At 50.4% G+C, this 16,964-nt stretch overlaps 1 protein-coding gene across 2 annotated transcripts; it reads left to right on the forward strand.

Moving 5' to 3' along the window:
- Nucleotides 1-55: 55 nt before the first annotated feature.
- On the forward strand, nt 56-9,362 carry SLC16A6 (solute carrier family 16 member 6). 2 transcript variants are annotated; one of them, XM_066566027.1, is made up of 6 exons: nt 56-146; nt 2,545-2,786; nt 3,576-3,719; nt 4,386-4,514; nt 5,378-6,199; nt 6,748-9,362. In XM_066566027.1, the coding sequence occupies exons 2-6, from the start codon at nt 2,552-2,554 to the stop codon at nt 7,005-7,007; spliced, it is 1,590 nt and encodes a 529-aa protein (XP_066422124.1). In that variant the 5' UTR covers nt 56-146; nt 2,545-2,551; the 3' UTR covers nt 7,008-9,362. The 2 variants fall into 2 exon arrangements, with proteins under 2 accessions (XP_066422124.1, XP_066422125.1); XM_066566028.1 differs by lacking the exons at nt 56-146; nt 2,545-2,786 and having other exon boundaries at nt 3,617-3,719; nt 4,258-4,514.
- Nucleotides 9,363-16,964: the final 7,602 nt, after the last annotated feature.

Consider the following 16,964-nt stretch of genomic DNA (forward strand, 5'->3'; position numbering starts at 1 on the left):
GAGCACCGAGCAGCAGCAGCCGCCGCCGCGGGCAGCGGGAGCAGCAGCGGCCGGAGGCCGGCGGGCAGCGGGGCCGCCTCCTCGCCGAGGGTCGCCCGCTCGCCCTCCCGGGCCATGGGCAGCCCCTGACCCCGCCGCAGCACCGGGTGAGTGGGGCTCCCGCCCGGGGATTCCGGGGGAGCTGGGTGGGGGAGGGCTTTGTTTCCCTTTTTTTTTGAAATTTTTTTTTTCATCCTTCTTTTGGGGCGCTTTTTAACGTTATTTTTTCGTTTTTTCCAGCGTTTTCCTTCCCCACCTCCCCTCGCCCGCATCCCTGTATTTTTAGCCCGCGGCCCCGGCGATGCAGGAATCAGGGCTGAAATGTTGGGAAAGCGATGCAGGGAAGGGGGGGCTACGCCGGGCCCCTGCGCTCCGGCTTCTTCATTTTCAATTTTTTCCCCGGCCATCATTATTTCTTTTAATCTTTAAATGTACAAAAAACACGCCCAGGTTTGCGGTTTCGCTGGGTTGTTTTTCCTTCCCTTATCATTTTTTTTTTTTTTCTGTTCCCTAAGCGTGCTTCCTCCCGATCTGCTTTTCCCCCCCTTGCAGTGACACAGGAATTCGTGGCAGCCCCGTCCCCTCTCTCGGGGGGTCTCCAGGCACTTCCCGCAAAGTTCGGGGGTCCCGCCCGTGCCCCTCGCCCTGCCCGGCTGCGGCAGAGCCCGGCGCGGGCAGCGGCAGCGCAGGGAGGGATGCGGGAGCCCCCGCCTCGCTCCATCCCCGCCGGAGCGGATCCCCCGGGAGCCCTGCGGCACCGCAGGAGGGGCTGCGGGCCTGGGGACCCCCACCCTGCCCCGCTCGGGGACCCCCGGCGTGGGCTCGCAGCCCGGCCGGGCTCCCGTGCACTCGCCTGCTCCGCCGGGCGAAGTTCCGCGGTGGGCTCGGAGCGCGGGGCCGAGGAGCCGAGTCTAAAATGGAGGAGGGAAATGCCGGGGACGGCGGCGCGGGGGGAGCCGCAGGTCCGGGCGGGACGGGGCGGCCACCGCGGCCACCGCTCCGTGCCCGGCCGGGAGCCAGCGCCGGGGCTGAGCTGCGCTGTGTCCCACGGTGCTGACTCCGGCACTGGCACCGCCACGCGGGTGGGGCGCTGACCCCGGCACTGTCCCCCCGCAGCGCACGTGCGGCAGTGACCCCCGGCACTGTCCCCTGTACAGGTGTGGCGGTGACCCCCGGCACTGTGCCCTGTACAGGTGTGGCGGTGACCCCCGGCACTGTCCCCTGTACAGGTGTGGCGGTGACCCCCGGCACTGTCCCCTGTACAGGTGTGGCGGTGACCCCCGGCACTGTCCCCAGTACAGGTGTGGCGGTGACCCCCAGCACTGTCCCCCCGCACAGGTGCGGCGGTGACCCCAGGACTGTCCCCTGTACAGGTGTGGCGGTGACCCCCGGCACTGTCCCCTGTACAGGTGTGGCAGTGTCCCCCTGTACAGGTATGGCAGTGACCCCAGGACTGTCCCCCATACAGGTGTGGCAGTGACCCCAGGACTGTCCCCCTGTACAGGTGTGGCAGTAACCCCCGGCACTGTACCCCCATACAGGTGTGGCAGTGACCCCGGCACTGTCCCCTGTCCAGGTGTGGCAGTCACCATGGCATAGCAGACCCCCCTGCAGGTGTGGCAGTGAGCCCAGGGCTGACCCCCCACACTGCAGGTGATCCTGTCACTGTCCCCCTGCCCCGGTGTGGTGCTGCAGTGGCCTCAGCTCAGTGCTCCCCCCCTGCAGGTGTGGCACTGACCTGGCACTTGTCCCCCTGCCCAGGTGTGGTGCTGGCCCCGGCACAGTGGGACCCCCTGCAGGTGTGGCAGTGAGCCCAGGACTGTAACCCTGACATTGTCCCCCCTGGGTGGCTGTGGCAGTGACCCCAGCACAGTGTCCTCCCCTGACTGTGACACTGGTGCTGTTCCCCTGTGCAGTGCCGGGGTTCCATGGGGAGCTCCATGTGGGACCCACAGCCCCAAGTGACACGGGGCAGGGCTGAGGACACCCCATGTCTTATGGGGTGATCCCATCCAGCCCCCCTTGCCCCGGGGGGTGACAGAGGTGCCAAGGGCTGCAGAGGACCTGGTGATAGCGGGGGTGTCCCCACCCCCTGTTTTGAGGCGTGGGCAGCCCTGAGCTGCTGTTTTGGGGCCAGCCAGGCTGGGGACGATGGGTGCCCGGGGGCTCCTGCGGCTCCACCAGCCCGCGGTGGATCTTTCACGAACTGCATCCATCCGCCCCCGTGCACCGACAGACAGATGACAGCTCCCAGCTCCCGGGCTTGGCTGCTGGGAACAGCTCGCCCGGGTGCTGAGCTGGGAGTTTCTGGTGCTGGGCTCACAGGGCAGCAGCAGGAAGGAGCCCACGGAGGGACAGAGGCAGAAACACCAGCCCAGCTCCCGCACTTGGCAGCACAGGGTCCGGCTCACGGTGCCTTAGGGGTGCTACAGCTCCCAGGCTGTGCCTCTTACAGCAAAATTCAGCTTAAACTGATGCCTGGCTGCCTGTCCCCTCTTTTCCCAGATCCAAAATGACGGTCAAAGCTGTAAAGATGCCGTGCACCTCTGCAAACGTTTATACTAAAGTGCCTGACGGAGGATGGGGCTGGACGGTCGCCTTTGCGTTCTTTGTTGTGGAAGCCCTGACATACGGCATCATAAAATCCTTTGGAGTCTTCTTCAACGACCTGATGGAAAGCTTTGACGAAACCAACAGCAGGATATCCTGGATAATATCCATATGTGTGTTTGTACAGACCTTCACAGGTAAGAGGAGCGGGCGCTGGGCCCAGGTGCAAGGGGCAGTCCTGCTGCTGACTCAGCACACAAGGACCTGGCACCTGTGACTTTTGTGCCTCTAATGGCTCCATTATAAATTAAATCACAGCCATAAAGCTCAGAGGCTGCTCCTCAAATGCCAAGAAATGTCTGTCTCAGCCTGGCAGTCCCTTTGAGCCCTAAACCATGTCTGTGGGTGGTGCAGGGACAGGGTCTCTGTCACTGAGCCTGACCCAGTTGTTCGGGTCTCACCAGCAAGGGGCAAAACCCAGAGTGTTCAAACCAAACTCTGCAGTGAAAAGGATTAGAAATAATTTGATCCTTGCTGAAATCCAGTGGTATCCAGGCACGTGGCTGGAGATTTGTCCCAGGCTGCCATGTGCATTCTGGTGACTTTGTAGCACGTCCTAAACCCTGTGAGCTGTTATAGGGTAGTTATAGGGTAGTTATATCGACTCCTGAGTCTATGGACTCTATTGAGGTGCATGTTTGTTCGTTTTCAAGCATGTACTTTGTCTCTGTGCACTCCTCTGGAGGCTGTGCTTTCCCTTCTTCCTGCTCTCTGATGACGATGGGGCGCAGCAGCGAGCCGCAGGCGGTGATGCCCAGCTGCAGCACCCCGACAGCACAGGGGTGGCTCCAGGGTGACGCTGTGCTGTGCAGGGAGGTGGCACCTCAGGGAACCCGGGCAGGAGGAGCATGAGGAGAGCCTCTGCAGGAGGTGGTGGCTGTGCAGTTGCTGAGGTGGTTGCTGACCACGTCTCTCTCCCTCTGCAGCTCCTCTGTCGACGGTCCTGAGCAACCGCTTCGGCCACCGCCTGGTGGTGATGGCCGGGGGGCTGCTGGTCAGCGCTGGCATGGTCATCGCCTCCTTCGCCCGCAGCGTGGTGCACATGTACGTCACCATCGGCATCGTCTCCGGTGAGCCACCCTCCTGTCCCCTGCTCCGTGTGCTGCCCCTCCTGAGCTGATCCCGCAGCGAGGATGGGCCCCAGGCTTGGCTTTGTGCCTGTGCCACCCCGGGCACCGCCCTGGGCTCGGCCCTGAGCTCGTGCAGCAGCACCGGTGGCTTCTGATGAGCTGAACAAAGCTCAGAGAAGAGCAAAGCTGCACCTGGGATCAAATACTCTAATGCTCCCTCTGTCCCTGGTTTCTTCTCCTGATGCTTTTCCCTCTCCAGCCTGGCCTGGGTGTCCTGTTCATGTCCATGGCCAGGATCTTGCCTTGCTTAGGGGAACAGTTGCTACAGGCTCAAATACTTTAAGCAGATGAGGTCCTCAAAGTGGACCCCACTGGCTGTTTGGGAGCAGAAGGCATTATCTAGCAGGTTTGGGAGGCTGGGTCTCTTGGTTTGGGTTTCTACTCTCCTTTTTTTCTTTTTTTTTTTTTTTTTTTCTTTTCCCCCTTCCAATTTACAAAAAAAAATAACATTGTGGTTTCCCCAATGATTTTCTTCCAGGGTGACTTGCTGAGTTGGCCGAAATGATACTGTAATGACCACCGGGAAAGCCGACTTAACGTGTTCTTGCATCGGTGTTTCCCCCTCCTTTACTTGTTGTTATGGCAATTTTTGGCATTTATTCACAGGCCTCGGATACTGCCTCTCCTTCCTCCCGACTGTCACCATTTTATCACAGTATTTTGACAAAAGGCGCTCGCTGGTCACAGCGGTGGCATCCACAGGGGAATGTTTCGCCGTCTTCTCCTTCGCACCAGGTACGGTGCCCACGTGCTGGGAGGGCCAAAGGCACAAATCCTTTCCCCAAGCAAACAGCCAGAGGCCAAGTCAGTGCCCACAAGTGGTTGCCCACACGCCTGTGGCACCCAGCAGGCAGAGTGACAGCAGTGCCAGGGACGGGTGTGACACTGCTGAGCCCCCCGGTGCCGTGTGCCAGTGCAGGACATGCCTGGCTGATATGCAGCCCGCCAGGCTCCCTATATAGATCTGGCAGGCTAAAAATAAGCCCGAGAAACTTCAGCTATTTAAAACACACAGTGCCCAGAACTGCTCCTAAAGGTTACTGGGCTTGTGCTCAGCATGGGCTGCCAAAGTGCTCCAGCCCTTTGGGGAGCTGTGCTCAGGCGTCACAGCCCTGTCACCTCTGCCCTTGGAGGTTTATGTGGTCTGCTATGCTCGTGCGCTCTGGGCTAATCCCCACTGCAAAGCTGCTTTGGGTGCAAAGGAAGGCTGGTAATTAGGCAGTGACGTGCACCTTCGAGCAGAGCTGAGAGACTTCCTCTGCTAGCTGGTTTCAGGGTGGGGGCAGCTGAGAGAGGACACTCAAGCACTGAGTTTGCCCTCCTTCACTTCCTTTGTCCCCAGACCTGCTGAGACCTCGAAAGAGGCTACCTAGAGGGTGGCATCTGCTAGCAGATGGTAAAAGCCACAGCTTTTAGCTTCTGTCTGCTGCAGCAGAGGGGAGGAATTTGGGTGCCAGACCCCAGGGACCCCTGCTCAGCCTTTTCGAGAGGTGCCTGGAACCCTCCAGTGCAGAATCTCCACTCCCTTCCCTGGCTGTAAATTCAATTCCTTGGTGTGCCCACAGGCTTTCCCAGTTACACTTCTCCTCTTCCCTCAGCAATCACGGCCCTGAAGGAGCAGATTGGCTGGAGGTACAGCATGCTTTCTGTCGGGGTGCTGCAGCTGGGCATCACCGCCTGCGGCTCACTGCTGCGCCCCATCGTCATCAGAGAGCAGGAAGAAGTGAAAGCACAGCCTCCAGAGGAGTCCACAGAGACAAAGTACATGCTTGAAAACGAACAAACATGCACCTCAATAGAGTCCATAGACTCAGGAGTCGATATAACTACCTCACCCAGCAATGTGCCTGGAAAAACCAAAGCAGAGCCGAAAAGTGAAGAACCAAAGCAACACGGACAGAACCCCGTTGACAATAACAGCACCCCTCCAGAACCAAAAACCAAACTACTGGACTTCTCTGTGATGAGAGACTATAGCTTTATCTGTTATGCATTCTTTGGCCTGTTTGCAACCCTGGGCTTCTTCGCTCCCTCCCTCTACATCATCCCCCTGAGCCGCAGCCTGGGCATCGGCAAGGACCACTCTGCCTACATCCTGTCGGCCATGGCCATCGCCGAGGTCTTCGGGAGGATTTTTGCAGGCTGGCTCCTCAACAAGAAGCCCATCCGCAAGATCTACATCGAGCTCATCTGTGTCATCCTGCTGTCTGTAGCCTTGGTTGCCTTCCCTTTTGCCTCTGGATTCTGGGGCTTGATGATATGTAGCGTTTATTTTGGGTTCATGCTCGGCACGGTGGCGGGCACACATATTCCTCTACTGGCTGAAGACGACGTGGTTGGCATTGAGAGGATGTCCTCTGCAGCTGGAGTCTATGTCTTCATTCAAAGCTTAGCTGGGTTGGCTGGACCACCCCTTGCAGGTAACACAAACTTTGGTCTTGGTTTTGTTTCGGAGATGTTTGACAGCTGTGGGTGCTGATCTCTGTCTGGAAGGTATTCTGGCAGCACTAATCACAGCCCTGCAACCACTACTGGGAGTCTCCCAGAGCCAGAAGACTGCAATGCAGCTCTGCAGAGTCCCACGGATGAGGCACTGAGGAACCTCAGAGGGAAGGGAAATACTGCAGTGCTCCCCTGATCCTGTTAGAAACCCAAAGCTGGCACCACTTCAGGCACAAGCAGAGGCGAGTCCCTCTTGCTGTGCCTGTGCCATGCACTGCAGATAGGTGAAGGCTGGCAGAACAAACAGATGCCTGCTGCATCTCGGGCTCAGCATCCCTGCAGTGCCCAGGGGAGCACTGGAGATGACACTGTGTACCCCAGAACACAATGGGGTTTGTTTTTTAACCTGGCATCCAATTGTCACCAAGTTCTGGCTGCAGATAAAATGCAGATTAAAGCCCTACAGGAGGGCAGGGCAGGGGAGGAGTGGGCTCTGACTAACTGCTGTAAATGTTTTTATTTCCAGGTGTCTTAGTGGATACGACAAAGAACTACAGCTCAGCCTTCTACTCCTGTGCTGCTGGCATGGTCCTGGGGGCCGTGTTCCTGGCCCTGGTGAGGCCGTGCAAGACTGGGCTGTGCCACCACCACCAGCAGCAGCAGCAACAGCAGCAGCAGGGGGAGGAGAGCACGGCAGGGCCACCACCAGAACTACCAGATGACTTTATAGACATGGATATTGGAAAAGCAGAAAATTCAGGAAAAGGCTCTGACAGCGTGGTATAAAAAGCCCTGTTCCTTCTCCATCTAATGTACTCAGTGTAAGGCTGGGGGAAATGTCAGCTCTGCTCCACGTTTTAAAACTCCATTCTAAAGGGAATGTGAAATTTTAAATGTGAACAGTTGCTACCAACAATTTTTTTTTTTTAATATTAGACAGAATTTTTTTAACCAACAATGGAAAGCTCCATAGAAAATACGGATAGTCACATAAGAATAACTTCTGTCTAGCATGAAGATGTGATGCACACTTGCTTTCCTGATAACAAGCATAGGTAAAGGTCCAACTGATCCATAAATACTGACAACAGCAACAGCAGAAGCAGCTCAGCCTCTGACTGTCACCCATCCCTTACCACAAATTCCACACAGACCCGATGATACGAACTGGAGCATTTCATACACCACCAGTAGCCAACTGAATCTTCTTCTGGAGGGACACAGACTCACTTTTTAGCTTGGAGGAGGAGGAGGCCAGGCTAGATAGCTGACAGTTAGAAACCATTGCTAATGATCTTAACTTGAATGTCACATAATGCTGGGAAATCAAAGGCTCCGTGTGTCTTTATGGCCAGTTATTACTGCACATATTTCATAAGATCATTTTTCTTCTCCCAACTGGGATCCTTAGAACTGTTTTCTGTTGATAGTCAGACCTGATGTACTGTTTCTAATTTAACTAGTATTTATTAATTTATTCTGAGATTGTTAAAGGAGGTTAGCTTAAATAACTGGAGAGGAAAAATGATCTTCTACATAACGGAAAGCTGTCTTTACATCAATCTCTCCAATGCCTATCTTGTATTGCTTGTGAAATTGTTGGGAAAATTACTCTTACAGCATAAAGTGTAGCTGTTTTCAATAGGTAAGTCTTAAGTAACCCAGTTATTTAAAAAGGAAAAAAAAAAAACCAAACAAACAAAAAAAAAGAATTACAGATCCAGCATCTCTTTCCATGGAAAAGGCTCAGCTGGTGCCCGCGGCTGCTGGAACCAGCCCACGCCACAGGGAGGATTTGGCCCAGGATGTCTTAATGTACCCAAAACCTCGGCTCACAGGTGCACAGGGAATCTCTGCTGCAGCCCCAGCTGCCCCCAGGCCCTTCCCCTGCCTCTGCCCCCCAGCCCTGCCACCACGGGGTGCTGGGGGGCCGGGCTGAGCTGCACCCCCTCCCCAGCTCTGCCCTCAAGTCAGCAAGGGGCTTTCATTTTTTGCTGCTGCCTTCAGTGAGAAATGAAGTGGAGCCTGTGCATGAAGGGAAGGATAGAAGACAGCACTGGAGCTGTTCATTCAGTCCTAATGGGAGAGATTCCTGCTCACAGTGACACGAGCTTGCTTACCCCACCTATATGCATCTTCTCGCCTCTAGGCAACTCAGGGGGACAAATCAAACAAGTCTGTTCTGGTTTGGGGGGAAAAATAAACCCCAAACCACCATTTCTGTGTACTTAAGTGGAAGTGGCATCATCCATTAACTGCTACACTGACCTGTCTGTGTTTTACCAGCCATAGAAATGTGGGACAATCTGTAAAAGAAAAGAAAAAAAAAAAAGAACAACCTCTTTTTGGGAAGGTGCTTGGTTTGTTTTTTCTGTCTTAGATGTCCAAAAAAAAAAAAAAGAGAAAAATTTTAAAAAGAAAAAAAAAAAGAAGGAAAAATAATAATAATAATAAAAAAAAGAAACGGGCACTCTTGCAACCAAGTGGCTGGAGCAATTCATCCTCACTGCCCGGGACCTGCGGTCTCGTGTCCTTCCTCTGCCTCAGCACTTTATCACGGCCAGCAGAACCTCGCTGTGTTGCACCAGGACTGGAAGATCCCTACAGAGAACCAGAGTTGTGTGAATCGGTGATCAGTGAACAAATAGCCACGTTGCATTACGATGTACCTTTAATTTATTGTTAATTTATGATACTTCAAGCGTTCTGGTAAATGTTCTGTAGCCTATCCTTGTCAGGTTGTTGAAGTCTTTGTGATTGATACAAGACCTCACTACAGCACTTTGCTATTACAACTGCTTGGAAGTGGAATTAAGGCCTCCAGGTTTTGCGTGTGTGTGGAAGCTCCCTGTTCTGCAGATTTGCGAGGTTCTACTGTATTTAGTTTGGGGTTTTTTTCTCTTCTTTTTTTTTTTTTTTATTTTAATGACCAAGTTTCCAATCCAGATCAAAGGCTCTGTTTGTCACTGACCTCACAGTCCATTGTTTCTGTTCCTGTCGTGGCACGAGCAGGGGAGCGAGTGGTGAGTGTGTGTGTGTGAGGGCACAGCACAAGCAGGATTTACTGATTTGTTTGTTAACAGAGTGGACTCTGGAAATACTCTTAAACACTGAGATTTGCAATAAACTTTTTCCTTTGTTTTTGGGGTTTTCTTTTTTCCTCCTTCTCTTTTTTTTTTTTTCCTTTATTTTTAAATAATAACCACAGTGAAGGAACTTCTCCTCCTCTCGCTGGGTTGCAGTGGGAGCTGTCACATGCCATTCCTGCAGCCTGGAGTGGCTTTCCCAGGAGCTGGGCAATCCCAGCTCTCTGAGGAGCTGCCTGCAGGCTGTGGGTTGGTGCTGAGCTCAAGGGTGCTCCTGTGAGCCCTCACCCCTGACTACAGGGAGCCTTTTCCTCTCCTGCTGCCTGAATTGTGGCACCTGGGAGCGTTCCCCTCGTGTCTTCACGGGGCACACAATCATGGAATTATTTTATCATGGCTGAATTGCTGAATACTTTCTCCATGCCAGGCTGAACAACTCGTGTATCAGAAAAATTTACTTTAATCCCCCCCCCCCCCCCCAAAAACCCACTAAATAGCAGATTAGTCATGCTGAAGAGCAATTTTCAGTCCCTCCAACCTAATTTATTGATTTGCCTTTCCCTGCTCACCCTGTCCAGCATCCCCAGACCCTAGCAGGAGCAGTGCTGCCACGTCCCAAACCCCTCTGCATGCATTAGGTTTGCAAATGCTGAGGGAATCATCAGCACACTGATGTGCATTAGGTACAAGCTGTTTCCATTCTGCCTGCAGGAGTGAGCCCTGCATGCCAGCAGCCTGGAACACCAACACCAAAGTCCAGGGAAGATAATCTGTCTCCAAATTCGACTCTGGCTCACTTTCAGCAGTGAACAAACATTATTTGCAGCAGTTTCCTCAAAAACAACCCCCCCAAAAAAGGCATTGCAAAGCCTGCACACAGTTCACGTAAATAAAAGCACATTTAACTGGAGCTCTATCAGATGTCTCCCCGCACAGAAAGATTTTTAAGAGTCATTTTTCCCACCTGGTTTGAATTAATTGCCTGTGACCTTCTCTGTTATCCTGGCACAAAGGCATTAAAGCAAGAACAAAATAGGATAAGGAGATATTTATTCAGCAGCACTGTACATCTATTTAGCAGCACAGTAAATAGGGGAATGTGGGCAGGACGTGCCTCAGCAATCCCTGGTATTCCTCTCCAAGGGGGTTGTATAAACCCTTGTAGTCAATGAGGCCAGTGCTGGCCAAACGTAAATAGAGGAAATTACACAAGGTCAGCTTGCAAGAGGCCAGGAGCCCTCAGATCATAGGTATCTGTCCTTGAAGCAGAAAGGAAGTTGGACTGTGGGGTTCTGTTTGCTGTTTTGGGGCCTTTAAAAAAAAAACCCAAACAAACAAAAAAACCCCCAAAAACACACACAAAAAAAAAAAACCCAAACCAAAAAACCCCAAACAAACAAACAGAAAAACAGCCAAAAACCCAGCGAAACAAAAAAAGACAAAACCATTTTTCCATTTAAAATCAAAAGGAAGGGAAAAGCTCTTGCTCTTTTTCACTTATTTCAGCAAGATGACACCAGGTTCTTAAGGGGACAAATGAATCCTTTGCAAATAGCCAAACTGGGCTTGGAAAGAAAGCAAAGTAGGTGCTTACAAAACAGCTTGAATGTTTTAACTCGTCCCCTCAGATGTTACTTGTTACCATCTGAGATCATCGTGTTCCAGCTGCCTGTAGTAAACATGACCTGAATTCTCACAGTGATGCAGGCCCGGCTGCAGCCTGCCCTCCTCACCTCCTTCCTCCCCAAAACCCTTCCTAAAGATGCTGCACAGGCTGGAATTCAGGAAAAGTCTTGGGTTTAGGAAAAGTCTGGGGCTTAGGAAAATTGTCAGGTTTAGGAAAAGTCTTGGGCTTAGGAAAAGGCTCAGGTTTAGGAAAAGGCTCAGATTTAGGAAAAGTCTTGGGTTTAGGAAAAGTCTTGGGTTTTAGAAAAATCTTGGATTATTTAGGAAAAGTCTTGGATTTAGGAAAAGTTGCAGGTTTAGGAAAATTCTCAGGTTTAGGAAAAGGCTCAGGTTTAGGAAAAGTCTCGGATTTAGGAAAAGGCTCAGGTTTAGGAAAAGTCTGGGATTTAGGAAAAGGCTCGGGTTTAGGAAAAGTCTCGGGTTTAGGAAAAGTCTCGGGTTTAGGAAAAGGCTCGGATTTAGAAAATGTCTCAGGTTTAGGAAAAGTCTCAGATTTAGGAAAAGTCTCAGATTTAGGAAAAGTCTCGGATTTAGGAAAAGGCTCGGATTTAGGAAAAGTCGCAGGTTTAGGAAAGCATCCCTTGGATTGTGGCTGGGTTTGAAGGCTGAGCAAACAAGCACTGCTGTTTTGCACCTGATGCTAAAAGGCAGGAAGAAACTCAGGATGATTTCTCCATGGAAAGGGTGGTCAGGCATGGGAAGGGGCTGCCCAGGAGGGTTTGCAGTCCCTGCAGGTGTCCAAGGAGCAGCAGGATGTGGCACTCAGTGCTCTGTTTAGCTGATAAGGTGGTGTTTGAGCAAAGGTTGGGCTCAGTTTTGGACTTTTTTCCAACCTTAATGGTTCCATTCTGTGATTCCATGGGCACACACACAGGGAGGGCTCCAGGCCATGCCCAGCTGATGCTGGTGCCCAAATCTGGCTGGCAGCCCCTGTGCCCCCTGCAGGTCCAGGCCTCCTCCTCTGGACATGGTGGCAGCAAACCACGGAGATTTCCCCTCCCCAGCCCCTTTCCCATGGACTTTTACTTGCTGGATTTGCACATCCATGGCCACACCAGCACAAAGCTCACTCTGCAAATGGCACTAAATCATCCAATAAATCAAATGCAACCCCCCCCCACCTCCTTCCCAGTGCAGTCGTTGAGCTCCAGTTACAACAATTTGTGGTAAAATATTACTCAGCAGCACTTTGGGCTGTGTGAGCAGCTCTGCCTCGGAGCAGACAGCCCTTAAATCACAGCTTTGTCACAGAAGCCACAAGCATAACCAAAAGTCTCATTACACGCAGACGCTGCGAGGAGAAGGCCAAGGAGACAATGGTTCCCCTCATTCCCTTTGTCAGAGCTTTCATTCATGTTGTGAAGGCTTTTTCTGCTGCATCCACTGCTGGGGGCTGGCAGAGGAGCAGCCCCAAGCACCCCAAAGAGCCTGGGAGCAGCAAAATGGGGTGAGAGCATCACCCTGTGCTGCTGCTGCTGTCCCAGCACAGCTGGTGCCTCCCCTCTGCTTTATTTTAATCCTCACCAGTGTAGGAAATTATCACAGTTTGGGGTTTCAAACACTTCTGGGCTCTTGCCTTTTCCTTTGATAGGACAGGTGGTTTTATTTTCCACGTGCTGCAAAATGAGACAAAGACCCAAATCCTGCAATGATGAGCAAAGGACTTTTGTGAAGTGACACCTGAGGATGGCAGGGGACAGGCACTGCTGGGGATGGGGGGTTTTCCATTCCATTTCCATCTCCATTTCCATTTCCATTTCCATCCCCCATGCACAGGGCAGGGGGATTGGGGGGGGCTCCCCTCTGCCCCTCTGGTTCACTTTAATCCCCACCAGTTTGGGCTTGGGCCGTAGGAAATTATCACAATTAGGGGTTTTAAACACTTCTGGGCTCTTGCCTTTTGCTGTGTTTTTATTTTCCACGTGCTGCAAAATGAGACAAAGACCCAAATTCTGCAATGAAGAGCAAAGGGCTTTTGTGAAGTGACACCTGAGGATGGCAGGGGACAGGCACTGCTGGGGATGGGGGGTTTTCCATTCCATTTCCATTTCCATTTCCATTCCACATGCACAGGGCAGGGGGATGGGGGATTTTCCACTCCCACCATTCCCATTCCATCTCCATTTCCATTCCCCCATGCACAGGGCAGGGGGATGCTCCTCCTAAACCTTCCTGAGCACCCTCCCAACCCCTGTCCTGGGGATGGAGGGAACAGCCCAGATCCCCTCACTGTGCTGGTGGGAGGGGAGGCCTCCCTCAGTGGCTATAAACTGGAAATTAATGGAATGGACTGGAAATTATTGGCATAAACTGGAAATTAATGGAATGGACTGGAAATTAATGGAATGGACTGGAAATTAATGGCATAAACTGGAAATTAATGGAATGGACTGGAAATTAATGGAATAAACTGGAAAATAATGGAATTAACTGGAAATTAATGCAATTAACTAGAAATTAATGGCATGAACTGGAAATTAATGGAATTAACTGGAAATTATTGGAATGAACTGGAAATTAATGCAATTAACTGGAAATTAATGACCAAACAAAGCAGTGATGGATGAGCATTCACAGAAAGGTCTCCAGTTCTGCCCCTGGGACACTCCTGCCACTGGAGCCCTTTCTCACCCATCCCTCTACTGCCCAAACCCTCACAGGTCCCTGGAGCCTTCCCCTGCTGGCTGTGACCTTCCCATGGCTCTGGGTCCTGGCCAGGGCAGGGTGGGATGCAGCCCTGGGGGTGCAGGAAGGGATGAATCCCTGTGGATACATGATAGGATGAAGCCCTGGGGGTGCAGGATGGGATGCAGCCCTGGAAATGCAGGATGGGGTGAATTCCTGGGAATGCAGGATGGGATGCAGCCCTGGAAATGCAGGATGGGATGCAGCCCTGGAAATGCAGGATGGGATGAATTCCTGGGAATGCAGGATGGGATGAAGCCCTGGAAATGCAGGATGGGATGAATCCCTCAGGGTGCAGGATGGGATGAAGCCCTGACCCTCAGCACATCCCCAGCCCTGTGGATGCAAGATGAGATCAATTCCTGTGGGTGCAGGAAGAGATGAATTCCTGTGGATACAGGGTGGGATGAATCCCTGGGAATGCAGGAAGGGATGAAACCCTGTGGGTGCAGGATGGGATGAATCCCTCAGGGTGCAGGATGGGGTGAATCCTGTGGGTGCAGGATGGGATGAATCCCTGACCCTCAGCACATCCCCAGCCCTAGAGATGCAGGATGGGATGAATCCCTGGGAATGCAGGATGGGTGAATCCCTGGGAATGCAGGATGGGATGAATCCCTGTGGACACAGGATGGGATGTGCCTCTGCTGCTCCTACAAAAGCAGTGCAGGGGGACAAACCAGCCTTTTCCAAGGACTGCAGCGCTGGGAAAGTGGGAGCAGGGAGCAGCAGCTTGGAGAGGAGCCCCAGCAGAGCCATCTCCTCCCCACAGGCTGCGGCTCCCTGCCTGCCCTGGAATCACTCCCGTCCCCTGGTGGTGCTGCCAGCCCCGAGCTCACCCTCCCTGCACCCCGCACAGCCCCAGAACCTCCCTGGGCCAGCGTCATCCTCACCCCCAGGGCTGCTGCCACAGCCTTATCAGCCTTATCAGCCTTATCAGCCCCAGGCAGGCACAGCCCTGCCCGGCCTGGGGCTATCAGGGCCACAAACCCTGCGGGGCTGGCCCCACCAGGGTGACACTGGGTGGCACTGGGGACAAACTCTCTTTATTGGCCCTTTTCTGCCCAATACCAGCTGCTCAGAGCCCAGCCAGGGCTTTGCTGTGCCCACAGAGACTCACTGGCCCTGCACAGCTCCCCCTTCTCAGCAATTCCCCACCCAGATGAAAAATATATTAAATAAACTGTACCTGTAAAAGGAATTTCTCTGTTTCTTCTCCCTTTTGCTGCCTCCAGTGACAGAGGTCAGAGCCTTTCCCAGTTTTGGCCAATATAATATAAATAATATATTAATAATAAATATATATAAAAATAATAATAATATATATCATTTATATATAAATAATATATAATATATTTATAATATATTATATATTATATATTATATTTTTAATATATATTATAAATATAATATATTATATATTATATAATTATATATTATATTATATAGTATTATATATGTTGCATATATTATATTAATATTTATAATATATTTATAATATATAATATATATAATATAGATGATACATTTATATATAATATATATAATATATTATATATATTATACATATTATATTTTAAATATATATTATAAATATAATATATAATATATAATATATAATATATAATATATAATATATAATATATTTATATATTATATTATATATGTTGTATATATTATATTAATATATATTTATAATATATAATATGTTTATATTATATAATATATATAATATAAATATAAAGTTGGACTCGATGATCTTAGAGGTCCCTTCCAACCTCATTATTCTGTGATTCTGTGAATATCACAAAGAACCCAGCAGGTGAATCCACCCCCCCATCAGCACTTACAGCAAACCCAGGTGCAAACCCAAATAATCAAACCCAGATCACCCAAATAATTAAACACAACCCCCCCCTCAAGCTTTAGCTCACAAAGTGTTTTAATGGAGACCCCCCCAGAGCTACCCAGGCAGTGTCACATCTCAAATGCTTTTATTCACCTTTTCTATTTATTTCATTTCTTTGCAAAGCTCTGAGTGAGTCAAGAATCCCAACCCCTGTGTTTGTCTTCAAGGATGAGACTCTGACCCTGCAGCTGACCCACCTGTGGAGCTCTCCTTGGTTCAAAGCCCCTGGAGCACAGCAGAGAGGCCAAACTGCTCAGTGTGCAAGTGGGAACTGCACACAAACCTCGTCAAATTCTACTCTGTGGACCAAGGAAACAATTCCAGTAAATATTAAAATGCATAAGAGGTTCCATTTCAAAGGAGTGATTTTTAAAATTCATCTAGATGTGCTCTGGTGTGGACTTTTAATAGCGAAATTCGGGTGTTTTAGAGGAGTTAATTGCTCACAGTGTGTGAGGGCAGGAAGGGAGAACAAAAGCTGATCTGTAAAGCTGAGAGCAAAAATTAGCCCTGAAAATTGTGCACAGTGGGAAATGTGCCCTGTCAGCCTGAGCTGGGGCCCAGGTACAGGGGAGACAATTTGCCAGCACAGAGCAGGAAATGTCCTACCTGGGAGAGGTAAAGAACAGAAACCTGCCCAAATCCTGGCTACAGGAGTTACAAATAAGGTAAAGAACAGAAACCTGCCCAAATCCTGGCTACAGTAATTACAAGTAATGTAAAGAACAAAAACCTGCCCAAATCCTGGCTACAGGAGTTACAAATAAGGTAAAGAACAGAAACCTGCCCAAATCCTGGTTACATGAATTACAGGTGAGGTAAAGAACAGAAACCTGCCCAAATCCTGACTACAGTAATTACAAGTAATGTAAAGAACAGAAACCTGCCCAAATCCTGGCTACAGGAGTTACAAATAAGGTAAAGAACAGAAACCTGCCCAAATCCTGGCTACAGTAATTACAAGTAATGTAAAGAACAAAAACCTGCCCAAATCCTGGCTACAGGAGTTACAAATAAGGTAAAGAACAGAAACCTGCCCAAATCCTGGTTACATGAATTACAGGTGAGGTAAAGAACAGAAACCTGCCCAAATCCTGACTACAGTAATTACAAGTAATGTAAAGAACAGAAACCTGCCTAAATCCTGGTTACAGGACTTACAAATAAGGTAAAGAAGAGAGACTTGCCCAAATCCTGGCTTACATGAATTACAGGTAAGGTAAAGAACAGAAACCTGCCCAAATCCTGGCTACAGTAATTACAAACAACATGCTAACACAGGAAATTAAACCTCTCACACAAAGCACCCACTAAAAATGTGAACCTGATTTTAATTATTTAAATAATTATATTTATATAATATTTATATAAATTATT

This window comes from Molothrus aeneus, chromosome 26, assembly GCF_037042795.1.
Source record: "Molothrus aeneus isolate 106 chromosome 26, BPBGC_Maene_1.0, whole genome shotgun sequence".
Taxonomy (NCBI): Eukaryota; Metazoa; Chordata; class Aves; order Passeriformes; family Icteridae; genus Molothrus; species Molothrus aeneus.

Excerpts from the sequence above, each read along its gene's own strand:
- SLC16A6 (XM_066566027.1), top strand. The coding sequence starts at position 2,552 with ATGACGGTCAAAGCTGTAAAGATGCCGTGCACCTCTGCAAACGTTTAT. Across the intron at positions 3,720-4,385 it reads CACCATCGGCATCGTCTCCG|GCCTCGGATACTGCCTCTCC; the intron begins GTGAGCCACCCT and ends ATTTATTCACAG. Across the intron at positions 6,200-6,747 it reads GGCTGGACCACCCCTTGCAG|GTGTCTTAGTGGATACGACA; the intron begins GTAACACAAACT and ends TTTTATTTCCAG.